At 36.2% G+C, this 20196-nt stretch overlaps 1 protein-coding gene across 3 annotated transcripts in view; it reads right to left on the bottom strand.

Moving 5' to 3' along the window:
* LOC145296089 (lipid droplet-associated hydrolase-like) overlaps positions 1-20196 on the bottom strand; it is a 99553-nt gene that overhangs the window by 58328 nt on the left and 21029 nt on the right. For all 3 annotated transcript variants that reach the window (XM_080142228.1, XM_080142227.1, XM_080142229.1), the window contains 2 exons: positions 7118-7295; positions 1225-1368 (listed from right to left, as the gene is read on the bottom strand). In XM_080142228.1, the coding sequence (XP_079998354.1) occupies positions 1225-1368; positions 7118-7268 (295 nt within the window). In that variant the 5' untranslated portion in view covers positions 7269-7295. The remainder of the gene's footprint in view (positions 1-1224; positions 1369-7117; positions 7296-20196) is intronic.

Raw genomic sequence — 20196 nt, 5'->3', positions numbered from 1 at the left:
ATTTTAATTCCAGAAAGATACCTCCTGAATACTTTGAGACAAATTTAATTCTGGTTAAAGTCAGCTGAAAGTAACTAAGAATACAATCAAAAATACATATATTACCAGGGTAAACAGAGAGAGAGAGACATGTTAGGCAATGGATAAGTAAAGTAGACATTGTTGAGGTTCTAGGAGCATATACCTGTGACCAGTAAATCGAGTCTCAAGACAATTGTTACCATAATACGAAAACTGTCCAACCAGAAACAATCACGTTCCGTAGAATGTATTCTTTTGTTGGTATATATGATCCAAAAGAAATAACTTGGATATGGTTAATATGAGAGAAAAAAATCTAGCCGGAAAAGAGTTTGTATCTGTTTTCTAAACACCCTACATATGGTGAATTATATTTTTTGGTTTCTGGAAGTAGAGAGTGCATTCTCTTGTTAGTATGAATTAGAAAAAATAACTTGAATATGGTGTTAGGAAATAGGTCGAACATAAGAAAGAAATATGGTAAATTTTATTGTAGACATGTTTTACCGGAAGTGAGGGTCAGCTGATCGGATCTGAGTGAGTCATGTGATCAGGTTAGCTAGAGTTAGTGAGTTTGAGTTTGGAAGTAGAGAAAAACAGACGGTTTAACAGGTCGTTCCCTGCCTTCACTGGGAGAGGGGGGGGATGTTGACATGTGTGAAAATAAGACTTTGAATTAACCACGCAAGCAAAGACATTCACTTACCATTCTTCTTCAATCGAGACCTGGAAGGCGAATAAAAACTATATAAAACCATTCATCGTCTTGAAGTGAATGAATATTCGTCCAAAACAGGTTTCCAGTCTCCTCATCCAAGAACAAGATGAATTCCAGGTGGACAAGATCAACGACGCATGAAGTTAACGTATGTCCAAAATACATGTACCACACACACACACGCACACACACAACTGCATATGAACAAGTAGATATGAATATATCACGAATAGACAGCAACATGTAGACGATCATACAACGGTCCCCTTTTATGATACCAACAATACAACAATGGTTAAAGGGAGACAATCTTTGTTATGATAATACTAATTGACTAGAGAGGCCACAGTTAAATAAACAACTAAAAAGAAGAAAATCTTAGGTGCAAGAAAAAAAAAAAAAAAAAAGAAAAACTTGCATGCAAATAAAAAATAAGCAGATTCAAAATTTGAAAAAAAAAAAAAAAAAAAAAAAAAACATGTTACCTTTTAATTCTTTCATAGAACCATCCACGTGTTTTGTAGAAACATGTCCAGTATGCGAAATACCCCAAACTGGAATTCTCTTATCATTGGCCAGATACAATGTTTCCATAAATTTTTCATAGTACTCAATGACTCCAGGATTACCTATATAGATTAAAATAAAATAATAAAGTTGCATTAAAAAAGTTTCATATAAAATATTATGTGCAATGAGTGTTAAGCTATAAAAAGATTAGCGGCAGATGTATACAGAATAAGGTTAAAAATTGGAAATTTTCACATAAAGTTTAAGTAAGCGGAAAAATGGAAATTTCCACTAGAACTTAAGGTTAGACTCTGGAATAAGTGATGAAACGCTCAATAATTCTGCTTCCTTCCCTTATAGGGGGAGGAGTTGATGATATGTTGCAAGCTTTGAACAAGTGAAAAATGATTATGACTAAAAATAGAAATTTCCATCAAATAGAGGTAAGATGGGAAATCATATTCCATCTAATGGCATTTCTATATTAAAAGCGAGATAACTCTTTATAGATATTAAAATTACACAAAGTACTGAAGCAGGGTTATCCGCCCTTGCCAAGAGACACTGAAGCAGGGTTATCCGCCCTTGCCAAGAGACACTGAAGCAGGGTTAGCCGCCCTTGCCGAGAGACTGAAGCAGGGTTAGCCGCCCTTGCCAAGAGACACTGAAGCAGGGTTATCCGCCCTTGCCAAGAGACACTGAAGCAGGGTTATCCGCCCTTACCAAGAGACACTGAAGCAGGGTTATCCGCCCTTACCAAGAGACACTGAAGCAGGGTTATCCGCCCTTGCCGAGAGACACTGAAGCAGGGTTATCCGCCCTTGCCGAGAGACACTGAAGCAGGGTTATCCGCCCTTGCCGAGAGACACTGAAGCAGGGTTATCCGCCCTTGCCGAGAGACACTGAAGCAGGGTTATCCGCCCTTGCCGAGAGACACTGAAGCAGGGTTATCCGCCCTTGCCGAGAGACACTGAAGCAGGGTTATCCGCCCTTGCCGAGAGACACTGAAGCAGGGTTATCCGCCCTTGCCGAGAGACACTGAAGCAGGGTTATCCGCCCTTGCCGAGAGACACTGAAGCAGGGTTATCCGCCCTTGCCGAGAGACACTGAAGCAGGGTTATCCGCCCTTGCCGAGAGACACTGAAGCAGGGTTATCCGCCCTTGCCGAGAGACACTGAAGCAGGGTTAGCCGCCCTTGCCGAGAGACACTGAAGCAGGGTTAGCCGCCCTTGCCAAGGGACACTGAAGCAGGGTTAGCCGCCCTTGCCAAGAGACACTGAAGCAGGGTTAGCCGCCCTTGCCAAGAGACACTTAAGCAGGGTTAGCCACCCTTGCCGAGAGACACTGAAGCAGGGTTAGCCGCCCTTGCCGAGAGACACTGAAGCAGGGTTAGCCGCCCTTGCCGAGAGACACTGAAGCAGGGTTAGCCGCCCTTGCCAAGAGACACTGAAGCAGGGTTATCCGCCCTTGCCAAGAGACACTGAAGCAGGGTTATCCGCCCTTGCCAAGAGACACTGAAGCAGGGTTATCCGCCCTTGCCAAGAGACACTGAAGCAGGGTTATCCGCCCTTGCCAAGAGACACTGAAGCAGGGTTAGCCGCCCTTGCCAAGAGACACTGAAGCAGGGTTAGCCGCCCTTGCCAAGAGACACTGAAGCAGGGTTATCCGCCCTTGCCAAGAGACACTGAAGCAGGGTTAGCCGCCCTTGCCAAGAGACACTGAAGCAGGGTTAGCCGCCCTTGCCAAGAGACACTGAAGCAGGGTTAGCCGCCCTTGCCAAGAGACACTGAAGCAGGGTTAGCCGCCCTTGCCAAGAGACACTGAAGCAGGGTTAGCCGCCCTTGCCAAGAGACACTGAAGCAGGGTTATCCGCCCTTGCCAAGAGACACTGAAGCAGGGTTAGCCGCCCTTGCCAAGAGACACTGAAGCAGGGTTAGCCGCCCTTGCCAAGAGACACTGAAGCAGGGTTAGCCGCCCTTGCCAAGAGACACTGAAGCAGGGTTAGCCGCCCTAGCCAAGAGACACTGAAGCAGGGTTAGCCGCCCTTGCCAAGAGACACTGAAGCAGGGTTAGCCATCCTTGCCAAGAGACACTGAAGCAGGGTTAGCAACCCTTGCCAAGAGACACTGAAGCAGCAAATGCTCTCTTTCCGTCAGTCAGGACTGAATAGAAGTCCTAAGTAATTCGCAACTCTATTTTATCGTCTGCACTGAGGATTGAACCTTCAATCTCCATAAGAATATAATTTACAACTAAATTTTACCATTAACTTTATCCACTATGCCATGGATCCTTTCACAAATGCAGGCAGCAATTCCCCCCCCCCACCAAATGTTTTAAATTTTTAGTTGTTATCATTTCAACTTTTTCATATCTTGATGAGATTTCTAGAATATTGAGCATTTTTATTAAAATATGATTAAAGTGACAATATTCATATTTTTACATTCTGATTTGGGGGGTGAGAAGTCACCGCGATATATATATATATATTACACCCTGCTATCCAAAACCAGTAGAAAAAGAGTTACAAGTTTTTAATGTGAAAGAGATGTTAATTTATTTACTGGATTTTTATGCATTCCGTGTGAGCCTTGTTAAAATCCACACTAGCTATCTTAATCTCTATTAACATAGGATCCCTAAAATGTAATAAACAAAACGTCAGCCATTAATGCTGCAAAAAAAAAGGGAACTAAGTATGTCCCCTGTATTTGCAATCTTTAAAGTGTTTAGATCTAGGGAAAATGCCATTTTCCCAATTTTTCCATAAAAATTACTTTCGACTTACTCAGAATAATTAGAAACATGTGGTTGTCATCTTTTGAAGAACATGTCCAAGTTATTTGCATTTGTTATATTTTGTTTCATTAAAGGGTCTTATTATACTTAGATGATGATGTTGAAGAAGGAGAAGAGAGATGTTGTTGTAAGAGACTTAGAGAGATTGTTCGTTTACAAGAGATTGTTCATGTTATTACGATTCCTATATTTTAAATGTTCATTCCTTAGGTTAATAGATGTGTTGCTATGTGAAGCTCTTTGAGTGAGGAGATAGTGTTCACTGTTCAGACATTGTGTAGACATGAGATGTCGAGACGTGTATGTAAAGACATTTTATAACACAGATATATAATACAATTTTCACTTTACCTTTTTGTAAGAATCATAAGACAAGACGACGTTTTACAAAAACACATATGAGTTTATTCTTCACACGACCGGCCGTGATTTTCATCAAGAATTCAAAGCTTCACATATTAAGTTTAAAAGTGATAGTCTCGCTTCTAGACACTCTGACTCTTTCTCTGAGTTTCTCACTGACTGTCTCTTTCTGACTGTCTTCTCTTACTCTCAAGTTTTTTCTCTATACTAGAACTTTCTATTTTCCGTGACGTCATACACATGTTAAAACATGTGCCTTCTTTCACGTGTTCTGGACATACGTGTCCAAAACTTTTCCTATTTCTACAAAAGGAATTTTAACCTATACTCAGTAACCTATTTTTCCAATATGTTAAAAACATTATCTTATAAGCTGCATTCTTTCAATTAAAAATTTTCATAACAAATTTGACAGGGCACATTCTTTTCTTGAAATATTTGATCTCTATTCTAAACAATCGTTTGTTTTAAATTCTCACACGTAATCTACTTCTAAACCTAAATTACGAGGTTCGAATTTCGTCTATCGCTATTTCATTTTAACTAATCTCTCTATTTTTATACTTACATGAAAAGGGGACAGCCCTTATCATGTAACACATTATTTGGATTCATCGGACTACACAATCCTCATTTTGAGCAATTTTCATATTTTGGTTTATGTAACCTCCAACCTTCTTCCGGCGTATCCTATCAAACTCAGGAATGTTTTTGTCGAACTCAAGAATTTTGGGTGGAATTTCAAATAAAACTTCAAGTGGTTGAATGCTTTTCCTTGACTGAATAGAATTGACGTATGTGGAAATAATGGACAGATCAGGGGGAGATAACTTGTCAGGCCTGTCACTGTTCGATGATAGCTACCTGGCTGTGAACGTTTATGGCTTAGTGCTATTAATTTATGAGGATTCGTGGTTGGGGAGGAAAAGAAAAAAAAAAAAAAACGAAAGAAAGAAAATGGTGATTGGTAAAAAATGAAGAAAATGAAAAAAAAAAAGCGTAAATGAGGAAAGAAAGAAAGAAAATTTGAAAGAGAAGGAGAAGATGAAATAATAAATAAATAAAAAAAAGACGAAAGGAAAGAGCTTATTCATATTATTTGGATTTATCAGACTACTGATCTCATCTTGAGTGTCATTTTCACAGCATTTCGGCCGATGTAACCTCCAACCTTCTTCAGGTGTATCTTATTGAACTCGGGAATGTTTCTGGATGGAATTTCGAATGGAACCCTTTATTTACTTCATGATGGTAGCATGTTCTTGTTCCGTCAGCCATGACTGGATAGAGGTAATTTGTAATTGTATTTTTTCAGTCACCCATACTGAGACTTCATGTATGGCACAATCACGTTGACACACCGGTTCTTACCAGATCACCAAAGTTAAGCAACGTTGAGCCTGGACAGTACCAGATGGATGACCATTTGGGGAGGTTAGGCTCTGTATGTACTTTCTGGGAAGGTTGGACGTAGGGGCAGCACCCTCACCTTGCGAAAAGAACTTTTCGCTACAAAAATATCTACAAAAAAGTTGTAGATGGCCTATGCCCCTCCAGGGGCGCAAGGGCTATGGATGGATGGATACTGAAACTTCACACGCTTCAACCTTCAAGAGAATATCATTTTTACAATTGATTTATTCCAAGTACTATAACCACTGCACCATGGGTCCTTTGAGAACAGTAGTCCAATGAATCCAAATAATATGAATAACCCAACCATCATCTTAAAAATTCAAAAATGTCATGTTGAAGTTGCCTCAGGTGATTATCAAAATTAGAATAAGAATTCTAGACATAAGATTTAGTAACATATTTTGATTCTAATTTTTTGTAAGTGTTACGGGTTTAAAATAGAATATTGTCCGCGAAATAACCACGTAAAAAGGATATGAGAACTCGGTGGAATTTTTAACGGATTTATTTAATAAGTTACGATCGAGATTAAGAAAATTTAAACCACTGGATGTGCAATGATAAAGTCTCTCAATTTGGAACTGTGCGTGTGTGCGTCTCAAAGTGTCATGGCCGAACTGGATGCTGTGTTGAAAGAAATTAACTTGGCATGTCAGTGGCAGATCAAAGTGTTGCACATAAAGACAGATTCTGCATGCATGTACAACTGAATATCGGACACTCTCAGCTGGAAAGCGCGAGTTGACAGCAAGATGCTTGTTAGGAGACGATTAAGCATACTCAAGGAGTTGGTAAAGGAATACGAGCTCTCAGTGGACATGACATTGGTTGTGTCAATTTACAACATGACCGATCAGTTGGTGCACGTGGCACAGCGGTGGTTTAATGCTATGAAGAAGGACAGGGGATTCAAGCCCATGATCGGTGCAGTACATGTAGTTGAGCTGGATGCAGCCTGACTTAAAAATTCAAGGGTGATCACTCCTTTTTCCATCCAAGAAAAGTAATTATTTTAAAACATTAAAAGTGGTGCAAATTTTCTTTCACTTGTTTTTCTCCTGCATTCGCGTCACGGGTTTGAGCCTGCCTGCTTTTTTTTTTTTTTTTTTTTTTTTTTTTTTTTTACACCTCCAAACACCTGGGCAATGCCAGGCACCCAGGATAGTTCATACTAAAAGGCACTATTCCACTGGTTAAGCTGCTAATCAAGTCTGGCATATGTTTGGTTATGGTGAGTACCAGGCAGATAAGTGATGGAACATGGAGAAAAAGATTCTGCGGACTTACCGGGAATAACAAGGAACATGAGGTTGTCATCTTTTGAAGGACATGTCGAAGTTGCTTCAGGTGATGGCTGGCCAAATTTCATTACATGTACTGGCACACCGGGTTTTAGGCTTACCCACTCCATATGATTTGTAGAGCCGCAGTCCATCATAAATAATGAACTAGTTCTTGAAGAACACTAGAAGCAAGAATAAAAAAAATATATGAAATACATAAGGTATATAATTGTTACCTCATTTGATTGTGGGGGAGGGGGCAAGACTAGAGTTGTTTCTTTATGAAAGAAATTTTCGGTTCCTGTCCAGAATTTCCCTGATATTAATAAACAGATATAAAGAAAAATCTGTATGATTTATGTACTAACCATGATGAAACAAAAATATGTTCCAAAAATCACGTAGCTTGATTTTTTTTTTTTTTTAATTGGATTTAAAAAAAAAACAAAAAAAAAAAACAAAGTTTATTGTTAATAAAATTATGGTTCCAACAATTCCTCCCCTCAGGGGGGTCATTTTTAGCAGTTTTAGATTTTATGTGATTATATATATATATATATATATAGAGAGAGAGAGAGAGAGAATAAATGACAAAAAAGTATATTTAAAAATTCATGATGTTGACCATCTTATAATTTATTCCTTTAATTCAGTTGACATTTACAATTCTTGACAGTATCTGTTTCGTAGCGCAAAATCAATCACTTTATTATTATATCAATCAGTCCTAGGGTAGGTAAAATATTCTGGGAATTACAGCATTCACACACACCAAACCTTTAGGGTCAAAAAGCAGGATCCTTGAGAAATGGCAGAGGTAGCTGAAAACATTTTTTTTTTTTTGTCAAAAATATTTTTGAACAATCTGGGCTTCATTTAAAAAAAAAAAAAAAAAAACTTATCTTTGCAAGTCTCTGGGAGCCGCTAAAGAAATATAAAAGCTACAGAGAACTTCTCTTGTCAGAGAAAGGGATAACTGACACCAACAGCATCGCTCACCGAGTGAAATTCAGTAGCTGAAATGACAGCCTTTCTTACACATCAAAGAACATTGCTTGACTCTTTCTCTCACTTTGCCACCACACATAATCAGACTTTTTCTCTCACGCTCACAAGTCTCCACCTTCTCCCTTCCTTTTTTCATACCAACTGCCACCTTAGCGCACACTAAAAAGTAATTTCTTCTTTTAACAAAAATAAACAAATGTTTATTTTACATTATTTGGTATTTTTATTTATTTATTTCAGGGGATTTATGCAAGTCCCAACAATTGGTAAACCCCGACGTTCATCTACAAATTGATGACAACCGCCGTTCAAAAATAAATCCCCAACACTTTCAACCGAAATAAAAGTGCTTTCAGTTCCATCCCGGAAAAGGTGCTACGTTTGCATAGGATGAAACTTTTAATGATGAAAAGAAATTCTGCCAACAACTTTCAATTTGGCTCATGTATAATGCTTAGGAAAAGATACAACAAAGACAAATAAACTAATTACATTGGTCCATATTTCTGTTTGTTTGGAAAAGCTTACAGAATTTCCAATGCAATTGGATAATCAATATTTGACCAGAACAAAGAAGTAATAATCTCGGATTGCTGACGTACTGGACTTTGAAATTTATTATTAGATTCTTTGTATAACTTTTATCAGATCAGTCTTTCTTGATTACTTTTCGGAAAGGTTCTTTTGATAGACACACGATTCAGTTTCAATTGTCTGAAACTTACGCTACATATTCATAGGTATATACATATATGTAAACATATTAGTGATGGGACGATTCCAATATTTTTCCGATTCCGATACAATTACAGACTCCGAGTCCTTATAAATCTCTAAATATTAAACTAAAGAGATATTTTTTATTCCTGATTACTGTAAAAAAAACGTTAAATGTACATCTATTTTCTCAAATGCAAAAACTTGCGGTGTGTGTGTGTGTGTGGGAGGGGGTTAGGGCATGGGGGGGGGGTGATCTATAGATTTTAGTTTTACTCTTATTTAAAAATCAATAAATATTTATTATTCTTTTATTATTACCAGCAGTGGAAGGCTTTGTTTTAAATAAAATCAAATAAAATAGATAATTAAAAAAATCGTTTTCAGCATTGGAAATTAGACACAGATTTTTCCAATACTGATACTCCCCAAAAGTTCTGATATTTCCAATTCACTATTCCAACACTAACACACACGCATTATATATACATATATATATATATATATATATATATATATATATATATATATATATATATATATATACATACATACATACACACACATATATATATAAAAACTTACAGTTGAAGAGTTATAGTTTCATTAAATACTTTGCAAGCAAAATCTGATTCCGCATTTTGCTAACTCCTACCCTCTGTTGAGACTTGAGAAGGAAAGTATTTCTTTGGAAACTCTGCAAATTAAAGACAATCCACTTAATTTGTGTCTCCTTTTTGAAAATTAAATATGTTTTTAACTCTTAAAGTGTTTTAACATGTTTTAAGAATTCCTTGTTCTTATATATAAGTAATGGGACGATTCCAATATTTTTTCCGATTCTGATACACTTACAAATTTTGTACTAAATTAGATTCCAATCTATATATCTATGAAAGTGAACGCGTCTGTCTGTGTGTGTATCTGTGTATATTTCCCAAAGCAATAACTGTCAATTTTAAGTCTACAGACTCGAAATTTGATATACAGGGTACTGAGATTTGGGAAAATCTTTGTAATCCGTTTTCGGCAAGAAATTTGGCTGTTAAATTTTCAAAGTTCAACGATTTGACCTTTGAGAACTCTACAAAACTCCTCCGCCAATCTTGGGTCTAAACACTTGAAATTTTAGATATAGGTTCCTTGGACACGGATCTAACTTAGTAACTTGATTTGAGCCCCAAACAATAAATGTTAAGGGGTCAAAGTTAAAAAAATTGACTGCTTTTTTTTTTTTTTTTTTGCTCAAAATACACCTCCAAACACCCGGGCAACGCCAAGCTGAAATGCTAGTTCTTTATAAATCTCTTAATATTTAACTTTGAAGTCGCTACTTTTCCTGATTACCGTAAAAACACATGTGAAATGTGCAGATAATTTCTCAAATGTAAAAATAAACTTATGGAGGGAGGGGAATTGCTGATCTGTAGATATTAGTTTTACTGGTAGTTTCAAAATCAATATTTATTCTCTTATTGCTACCAGCAATGGAAAATCTAGCTTTAAAAAAAAAAATAAATAAATAAAAAAAAATAAAAATAAAAAGACGATTAAATGAATCTTTTTGGCATCAGAAAATAGGCACAAATGTTTCTGATATCAATAACCCCCAAAATTTCTGATTTTTCCGATTCCCGATTCTGATTAATCATTCCAACACTGATATATATATATATATATATATATATATGATGATTGCAACGTTTTGTCAGATGAGTGCCACTCCCTCAGACACTTAAAGTCTATCAGCCCAAAAATGACTTCCAGCACCACAGGACCATTTTAATAGACAAATGCCTGAGGAAGTATCTACACACAGATGATGTTACAGAGTCTTAGCTTTGTACAACAGCTAAGTCTCTCTCTCGGTTCAAAATGTTGAGATCCAGCAACAAGCAAGTTAAACTGCAGACCAGCTTAATGCGGGTACTGGTCTCCCGCTTTATGGTTTTTAAATCAGAGATTTGCTTCTCCTAGAAAGGCTGCCTTCATCACGGCTTACGGGAGCCCTCTCTACCCCAACGCATACATACATATAAACACCCGGTGCCAGTTGGCCGTTGACCCCGAAAACGGTTCATTCGCCCTTTGGAAGGTCTTGTTTTTAATCCTTCAGGTCATGTCATATGCTACTAGTACCATGTAACCCAGTACTACCTGCCTCATGGTCGGGTCACCGGCGGCTAAACTGGTTCTCCCATCAGACTTGTTTGGTGAGAAGGGTGGCTAGTCTCCCTGAAGGATTATATATAAGTTATAAAATGTATATGGCAATTAAGCTACATTGAATATTTCGCGCTTCATCCACTCTAGGATTCTTCAGGCTTATGCGCATAAGCCTGAAGAGTCCTAGAGTGGATGAAACGCGGAATATTTAGTGTAGCTTAATTGCCATATATATTTTATAACTTACTAACTAGCTCTACCTACATATTGAGCACTTTTGAAGTAAATAAGTTTACGCATAAATCTATACTTTCGTATATTACTTTTATGTGAGTAAATTAAGTAGTTATATATATGTATATATATATATATATATATATACCCACACCTAAGATTAGTGAGAGAGAACATCAGCAAAGAGCTTGATTATAAAGAAAATTTTAAACATTTTTGGTAGGCTGGCATGTGTTGGACAGGTTTACTTCTAAGTAACTTTTCAATTGAAATCAATATTTAATTTTAGAAGAGTTTCCGGTGGGTAGCTAATTTGTACAGGTCCTGGAGATGAAAAAGAGTTTTCAGTGAATAGCTGATCTGTATAAGTCTTGGACTTTAAAATTTTGCAGGTAAAGAGCAAAGATCTTTCTCGTGTGGACACAAACAGTTACGTGTGAGAATTGTAAATACTTCAATATTTTTTTATGGAGCAATTCCGGTTTCTGATTGGTTGCTAGCAGAACATGGCTCCATTTGATTGGTCAGTTCATATCGCAATCATACCCTTATTATATAACGTGATCGTTCAAACATGATTTATTTCAATTGCCTTAAACTTGCATTACAATATATATGAAGAATTTATTTTTTTTTCAAGTTTACAAATTGAATAATTCTGTACACTTAAAGCGACTATAATTATTGATACTAATATTTACAGGACAATCCTAACCAAATGAAAAAACTGAATATTCGAGGCATTGATATGAGAAACTGAATTTAAAGTCTGTAAATTAGAATTTACAGCAAATTTATTATTCAACAAGGAATCCAAGTTGAAAAGTTAAAATTTTCTTTATTTCATCGAGTTTCAAAGAATGGCACTTATCCTCAGAGGAAAATAGTTAGCAAAATAATATTGATAGTCAAACTATTATTTTGTTGCTTAGCACATAAATTGAAAACTACAAATTATGAGAGAAGTCACACTAGTATAAAAGTTGATAATGCCTAGGTTAAAAGGATATTCCAAATGAATTCCAGGCTTGAAGAAGAAAAAGTCCAAAAAAAATTTGTACAATCCAAAGAAAATGTTAATTGGTCAGATGTAGGAGAAATGCAACCGAAATAGTCCAATAGTAATTGTAATAATCCAAGCTGTAAAATCGCTACTTTATAAAAATTACATTTTCACCCCAAAGCACAATACCACTTTGATGTAGGGGGCTACTATCAGGGACATAAGTTGCAGGGATACTATGTAGGGAGTTGAGCAGCAAGAGGTCTGTTCACATTACACTTGAACTTCTGCATGTCAGTACAGTTGGGGAAGCAGGAACCCAGAAGGTAATTCAAGAGTCTAGCAGTTCTGGGGAAGAAACTATTAGAGTAGAAGGCTTTTTGATATCTGGGAATCTCTGTGTAGGGGTGGGATTTTGCTGTTTGTGTAGGTTTGTCAGGTGTATTTACATCAAGGTGGATACAAGGGCTTGTATTTTAATTGTGAATGCTCCGAACTACTCATAAAACAGGCAGAGAGATGCAACATTTCATCGGTGGGACAAAGGTTGAAGCCTAGATGACAGTTCAGGACCTATCAGGTGCGCGACTCTTTTAGAAAGGGGATTGCTCCACTCTGATTAGCAGCGAATTATAATGGCTGCCCAAGATCAAGGTTTGATGACCAGTACTTTTAAAAAGATGAGTGATCTCAGCCATCTATAATACAAATCTCACCTGTCTGTTTAAATGTATGAATGAGTGTATGTATGTTTGCAGGTCTGCCTAAAACCTTCAACAAAGGCGATGGATTTTCATGCGATCAGTATCATTTTGAAACTTGATGTCTTGGATGACAAATATAAAAAAATTGGACAAAAAACATTAATTCCTTCACCTGCAACTGGTCAGTTTTCTATAAGGAGGGGGTCGACTTTTTTGGGAGCCATTTTTATAAGTCATCATATCAGTTGGATTGACCGACTAATTTTAACGTTTCGAACTTCTGGTTGCGTCATGGAGTAGCAGTAAGACATCAGATTTTCTTTTACTTTCTTTTCCGCTTTCCCGTCATGTGTTCGAGCCTGCATGTCTACTACCACTTTTTTTTTATATTTATTTTTTTTTGCTTAATACACACCTCCAAACACCCAGGCAACGCTAGTGACAATTAAAGTAGAGAGTGAGATTCACCCAACATCTAGTTGTAAGGTTATGTTGGCAAATGGTTACTACACAATGTGACACATTGGAGTGCGTAAATATCTCTACTGAACCACTCGTAAAAAAGTTCAATATCGAACGTAGCAGCAAGTCCTGAGAACATATACCGGAAAGAACAGTTGGGAATAAGTTATGCACCATTCACTATGATATGAAATTCCTACAGTTATGTATCTAGAAATTGGAGTTATTAAACCTGACATAGTGATATGACAAAAAAAAAAAAAAGAAGAGAGAAAAGAAACAGCCTTAGAAGTAGTGTTCCCGATGATGTTGGATTAAACAAAGCTGAGAGAGAAGATAATGTAATATCAAAGTCTTACTTACGAAATTTAAAGAAACTGGAATCTTAGGAAGATCTCCACATTCCAGTAATTATAGAAGCAGCTGAACTCATGAAAAATAATTTCAAAAACTACCTGGCAAATATACCCGGTGAACCAAGTGCAATGGAGTGTGTAAATATCTCTACTGAACCACTTGTAAAAAAGTTCAATATCGAACGTAGCAGCAAGTCCTGGAAACATGTACCAGAAAGAAGAGTTGGAAATAAGTTAATCACCATTCACTATGATTTGCAATTCCTACAGTTACGTATCGAGAAAATGGGAGCTATTAAACCCAACAGTGATTTGGATAAAAAAAAAAAAAAAAAAAAAAAAAAAAGGGAGAAAGAAACAACCTTAGAAGTTAGTGTTCCCAATGATGTTGGGTTAAAAAAAGCTGAGAGGGAAGATAATAAAATACCAAGGTCTTTTACACTACATAAAAAATTTAAAAAAAAAAAAAAAAAAAAAAAAGAAAAAAGAAAAAAACTGAAATCTATGAAGATCTCCATCATTCCAGTAATTATAGGTGCAGCCAGACTCATGAAAAAGATTTTAAAAAAACTACATGAAAAATATACCCGGTGAACCAAGTGCAAGGGAGACACAAACGATTGCATCTAAAAGGACGGTTCTCTCGGTTGGTATGTACGAGATAGTGGGTGAAGGTTTTACATTTACAGTAGGATGCCCCATACCCAGCAAAAATCTTTCACAGTTGACTGGTTACAGCCAGACAAAATTTCCAGAACAGTGTCACCTCTGCATGGTTTTTATTTCCAACAGCCATATCAGCTCTCAGGCTGAGAGACTGAACCTTCAATGTCCAGAAGAGTGTAACTTTACAAGGTTCAATCCTGAGTGCGAGCGACATTCAAAATATAATTGCTAATTACTTGGGACTTTTACTCAGTCCAGTCATGGCTGATAGAACGAGAGCATGCTACTCCCCATGGATTAAATAAAAGGTTCCATTTAAAATTCTGCACAGATTCGAGTTCAACAGATTTCCTAGTTTCACATTAAGATACACCAGAATGTAACATAGCCACAAAAAAAAATTTTTTTTATATACAGGGTGTCCGTAAAGTTACTATACAGTCTTACAAGTTACTATACAGACACCCTGCAATATATTAACAGTACAATAAGATATTGTATTAAAATATTTGTAACAAAAGAAATAAAAAGAAATAACACCTTTATGTTTATAAAAATCTCAGAAAATACACGTGTTACATCCGAAAAGACTGTAACAATCAAGGCAAACAATTTCTATGACAAATATTCAAATTGGAGGCCTTCAGCTCCAATACATTCTCGACAACGTGACACCACACTCTGACAAACTTTGGTGCACAAGTCACGATCAAGGTTGGCAAATGCATCAATAACAAATTGTCGAAGATCTTCAACACTTCTTGGCTTTCTCGAATACACAATAAGACTGTATAGTAACTTTACGGACACCCTGTATATATATATATATATATATATATATATATAAAAATCTGGGTCGACATCTTTCTTTTTTTAACAAAAGTTTTTATTACAGTTACTTTTGGCACCACTTAAAAAAGTCTCTCGCTGCCATCTGTTCATTTTAGCCTGGCACGTGTTTCTTTTTCTTCCGACCACATGCTGGCCCATTCTTGTTTTCGACTTCACATGTCCATTCTCTTCAACGTCCATTTTGCATCTACCCCAAACACATGCTGCATTTTTCTCTCCTTTTTTTCCTTCTCACGCACACTTCCTAATTTGCATATGCGCGTTTTTTAGATACTGCTGCTAAGCTCCTCACAAGTCAGCCATCCTTCGCTGCCGCAGATATCTTCCCACGTGCTCATATGCACTATGTTCCACCAAGAAGGTCAGAGGTTATATCGACCGCAACATTGCGAAAATGACACCCAAGATGAGAACAGTAGTTCGAAGAATCCAAATAATATGAATAATCAATCCTCATCTCAAAAATAAACGTAATAGAGTGCACTTTTCATACTAGTGCGCTGAATTTTCAAAACCACACCTGACCTTGTGTCCAAGCTCTCCTGGAGAGGGGGAGGTAATCAAATACATTCATGAAAAATTGTTACATTTGAGAAATAAAATTTGAGACTTTGTAAAACAAAAATTTTTTTAAATGTCATCTGGCGAAGAAAATGATGTCAAAGACGAGTTGTTTTTTTTTTTTAAATTATTCAAGAAAATCTGCTATTGTACATGTACCCCCCCCCATCACCTCTAGCACGCACATGCCACCCAATCCAAACGTTGACAATTTTCTCTGCATCCATCATCTCAGGCAGAACATGTTAGTTCCTCTTCTCCAATGCACGCCCATGGAATTGTCTTCTGTTTTCCTGCTCTCCAGCTGACTACAATATGGTTGTCTTCAAGTCCAACGTAAACAAGTTCTTGATGAGCTGTTCCATATAAGTTAACAAATTTACCGAATTTCCATTACTAATGATTACCATTTTGTCCAATTTCTACTGTACACTCTTTAACCCTTATCCTCGAGTAGCCTCTTGGCCTAGATAAGTGAGGATGCCTATGTAAAAAAAAAAAAAAAAAAAAAAAAAAATTATCCTGGGAATCTTCATATGATCCACCCTTCTTTCCTGGAGATTGCGCATAGACCCTCACCCATTGAATTCATGATATTGGAGAGGGGGCGGGGGGAGATCCTCACTAGGACACCTGTAAGGAAAAAAAAAAATCATCATATATGATACAGAGTCTTTCATTTTTTTTAATTTTTATTTTAGACTAGGGATGGAAGAGAACACCTAATCTTGCCTGGTCATAAACGTAGATTCCATGAACAAAGTTTCTTTCTTGGAACTGCACGCCTGTGGAACTGTATTCCGTTTCCCTGCTTTCCAGCTGACTACAATATGGTTGTCTTCGAGTCCAATGTAAACAAGTTCTTGATGAGCTTTCCCCTTAAGGAATCCAATTTACCAAATTTTCATTACTAATGATTACTACGATATTGTTCAGTTGAATGCTATACACTCATTAACCCTTATCCTCGAGTGGCCTCTAGGCATTGATAAAAGGCAACTCCTTTATAAAAAATAAATAAAATAAAATTATAATTCATGTTTCTGCGGCAATCTCTTATCAGAGATTCCATGTCTAGAAGAGGAAGCATATTCATGAGGCTTCCTCTGTTAGCCTGAAGACATGGAATCTCCAATAAGAGATTGCCACAGAAACATGTATGCACATATGTAGCTAATAATGTTTGCATAAATAAAAGTATTATAAACACACCGTTTAATCATCAAGTACTATTTAATAAACAAGAATTTCAGGAAACTATATCACCATTATCTATATATTTTAATTCATATTTATTATTACAGAGCCAATTCTCGATTGAATATTATATTGTACCTAATATATAGTATTGATTTCAAAAGTAGAAACAAAAAGGACTTGGGTGCCATCAGCTGGAATAGATGGCAAAATATTTAGCACTGCAGCCACGCTCCTACCACATTTGAGCTATTGACATATAGAAAAGAAAGATTTAAAATATAAACCACTTCAAGCTATGAATGAATTTGCGCAGGCGCAAAAGTAACAGAAATATGTCGGCAAGTTGAAACGAACATTTTGCATTTCAATTTACCGACATTTCTTTGCACGTTAAGTTATTCATTCATCCAAACAAAGATTGTACTTATTATAAACCATCCTTGGTGTATGATTACTATTTCCTGTTAATTTCAGTGTTGTGTGACCAGTAGTTTAAGAGTTTATCGGTTAAATATTTTCACAAATACACGTACGGTTTTATTTATATATGTGGTTCCTTCGTAAGCTGTCGGATGGCTGTTTGGGCATGTTTTGTAAGTCAAAATGTGCTTATTCTAGTCTACTCGTTTTTTTTAAATCTCCACCCAACCTCGTGCATACTGCATAACTTCCCCTCAAAAGGAGGAGGTAAATAATGGATCTTTTATTGCCTTAAATGTTAATGTGTCACAGTCGGAACAGTCATCGTGAAAGAATCTTATTTTTCAATGCTAAAATTTGAGTTATCAATTAGTTAAAAAAAAAAAAAAAAAAAAAAAAGCGGGGGGGGGGGGAGGTGAAAGTAAGAGGGAGTTGAATAGGGTAGAAGGAAGAGGAGAGGGAAGGGTTCTAAGGAAAATGGATGGGGAAAGGGTGAAAGAAAGAATATCTTGAATCGGTTGCCATGGAGAGGATGCCTCTGAGAAGAGCATTAAAGCGGAAATTCCAGAAACGCCTATCAATAGTCTGTCTGACTCAGGCAGCAAAGTTTATGGATTAAACTAGCAGGCGTCCTGGCGTTGCCCGGTCATAAAATACACTTAAATGATATTTTAATTTATGCAGATTTTTTTACTGATTATTATATTGTACCCAATATATAGTAGCGATTTTAAAAGTTCAAAAAGAAAAAAAATGTGGGTGCCATCAGCTAGAATTGAAACAAAAACATTTAGCGCTCCAGCATTTTCAATTATCATCCGAGTCACCAACAGATAGATATCAAGACACCAAAATTAACCAACATTAACGTATAAATGTATATTTACGCATGCGTAGAGAAACACTTTAAGTCAACTTACGCCTGCCAAGTTTCAATTTTATCAATTTGGACTCCTTAGCAGCTATTTTTACCGGCTAAAAACCAAATCAAATTTGTTTCACAATTCAGAGTTCCCAAATATAAAGCTTCAAGTCTATAAACCAAAAATTAACTGTTCTTCACGTAGACAGACCAGATCACTCTGTGTGTGTGTGTGTGTGTGTGTGTGTGTGTGTGTGTAGGGATTGAAAAGTAATTTTAAAATACATACAATTTATTTTTAAAATATAATTTATAAAATTAATTAGAACGAGAAGAAAGTATAATGCGTAGACTTTTATTTAAAATTCAATATAGGCATCTTCATTTGCCACCAACTTTTCAAGTTGGCCAGGAATCGCATCAACTGATTTCACACGAAACTCTTGTGGAGCGGTAGTCATAAGATCATGTATTCGCGCTTCAAGTTCTTCTAAATTTCTTGGTTTCGTTGAGTAAAGTTGCAAGACGTGTTAAATCAGGACTTCTGGAAGTCCATTCATGTGAATCGCGACAACCTATCCATCTTCCAGGGAATTGGGCATTCAGCCATTCACGAACAACATTAGCAAAGTGTGAAGGTATCTCACTAAGTTGAGAGATGAAATTTAGTCAGTAGTGCTTAGGAAAATATTGAAGATTTGATTTTTATGCAACATTGTATAAATATATATATATATATATATATATATATATATGTCTTGTAAGTTTTTAACCTTTAAAACTATAACAAAAAATATTTTTTATCATTCGTTAGAAAACCATTTAGTCAGTAAGCCATTCAATCACCTGCAATCACTGCATCAACTTGCTCTCTCGAATTCACTATAGTACTGGTAATAATTTATTTTTTAAGGGATCATCAGTTGTTTACCATGAAATACTGTTTTGGGGATTTGATATATATATATATATATTACACACACACACACACACTAGGGGGTGGTCAGTTTACTTCTGTAGCCCGCCATCTTGGTAGTACTTACTAGGACGGTTGCTCTTTGTATATGTATTTTTTTTTGTTTCAATATATTTTACCTTTTCTAACTCATTTCCGTGTCTGTTTTCTTTAGTGACCCTTTCAGGGCCACAACAATAAGAAAATCGAAAAGAAAAATCAATAAATAAATAAAAAAGGTATAATTAAGCTGAAACTTTCTGTTATTTTTAACAAGATTTGCTTAAATATAAAAACGCTGCCTGATTACACACACACACACCAGCCATGATGACATATCGTTTAAACCTTTGGAAAAAAAAAAAAAAAAAAAAAAAAAAAAAATCACAATTTAATGAATAAGTTGGGTTTTCATGAACATACAAAGCAGACTCAGAAACATTGAAAAAAAAATAAATAAATAAAATAAAATAAAATAAAAAATCGAAATTGGTCTATATTGCAATTGGCCTAATTTTGTTGTTGCCAATGACAAAAACAAAAACAAATAGAAAACGTCTGAAGTGACATTGATTGATCTTTGTATTATGACAGATATTAGCTACTTTAAGGGCTTAAGTTATCAACGTCATGTAATGAATGCAAACGATTAGCAGAAAACAACGAATTTGTGTCGTGAGAGACACATTAATCGCCATAAATAAATAAAGACAATTTTGTTAAATGGCGGATCTACTATTACTGCTGTGAATGCAGTAGCAAGAAAAACTGCAAAATCAGCTTTTATCGCACATAGGTTTTTTTTTTTTTTGCGTGAACTTAATATTGACTGAAAGATGACCCATGTTTAACATTTAGAAAGTACAAGAGTCGTTCCAAAAGTAAAGCCTCCTATTTTTCTTTTTACTCAACTGTTA

Source organism: Euprymna scolopes, chromosome 16, assembly GCF_053919585.1.
Source record: "Euprymna scolopes isolate OS-2025 chromosome 16, ASM5391958v1, whole genome shotgun sequence".
Classification (NCBI taxonomy): Eukaryota; Metazoa; Mollusca; class Cephalopoda; order Sepiida; family Sepiolidae; genus Euprymna; species Euprymna scolopes.
Note: the sequence above shows the minus strand (reverse complement) of the source record. Positions and strands in the feature narration are given on the sequence as shown.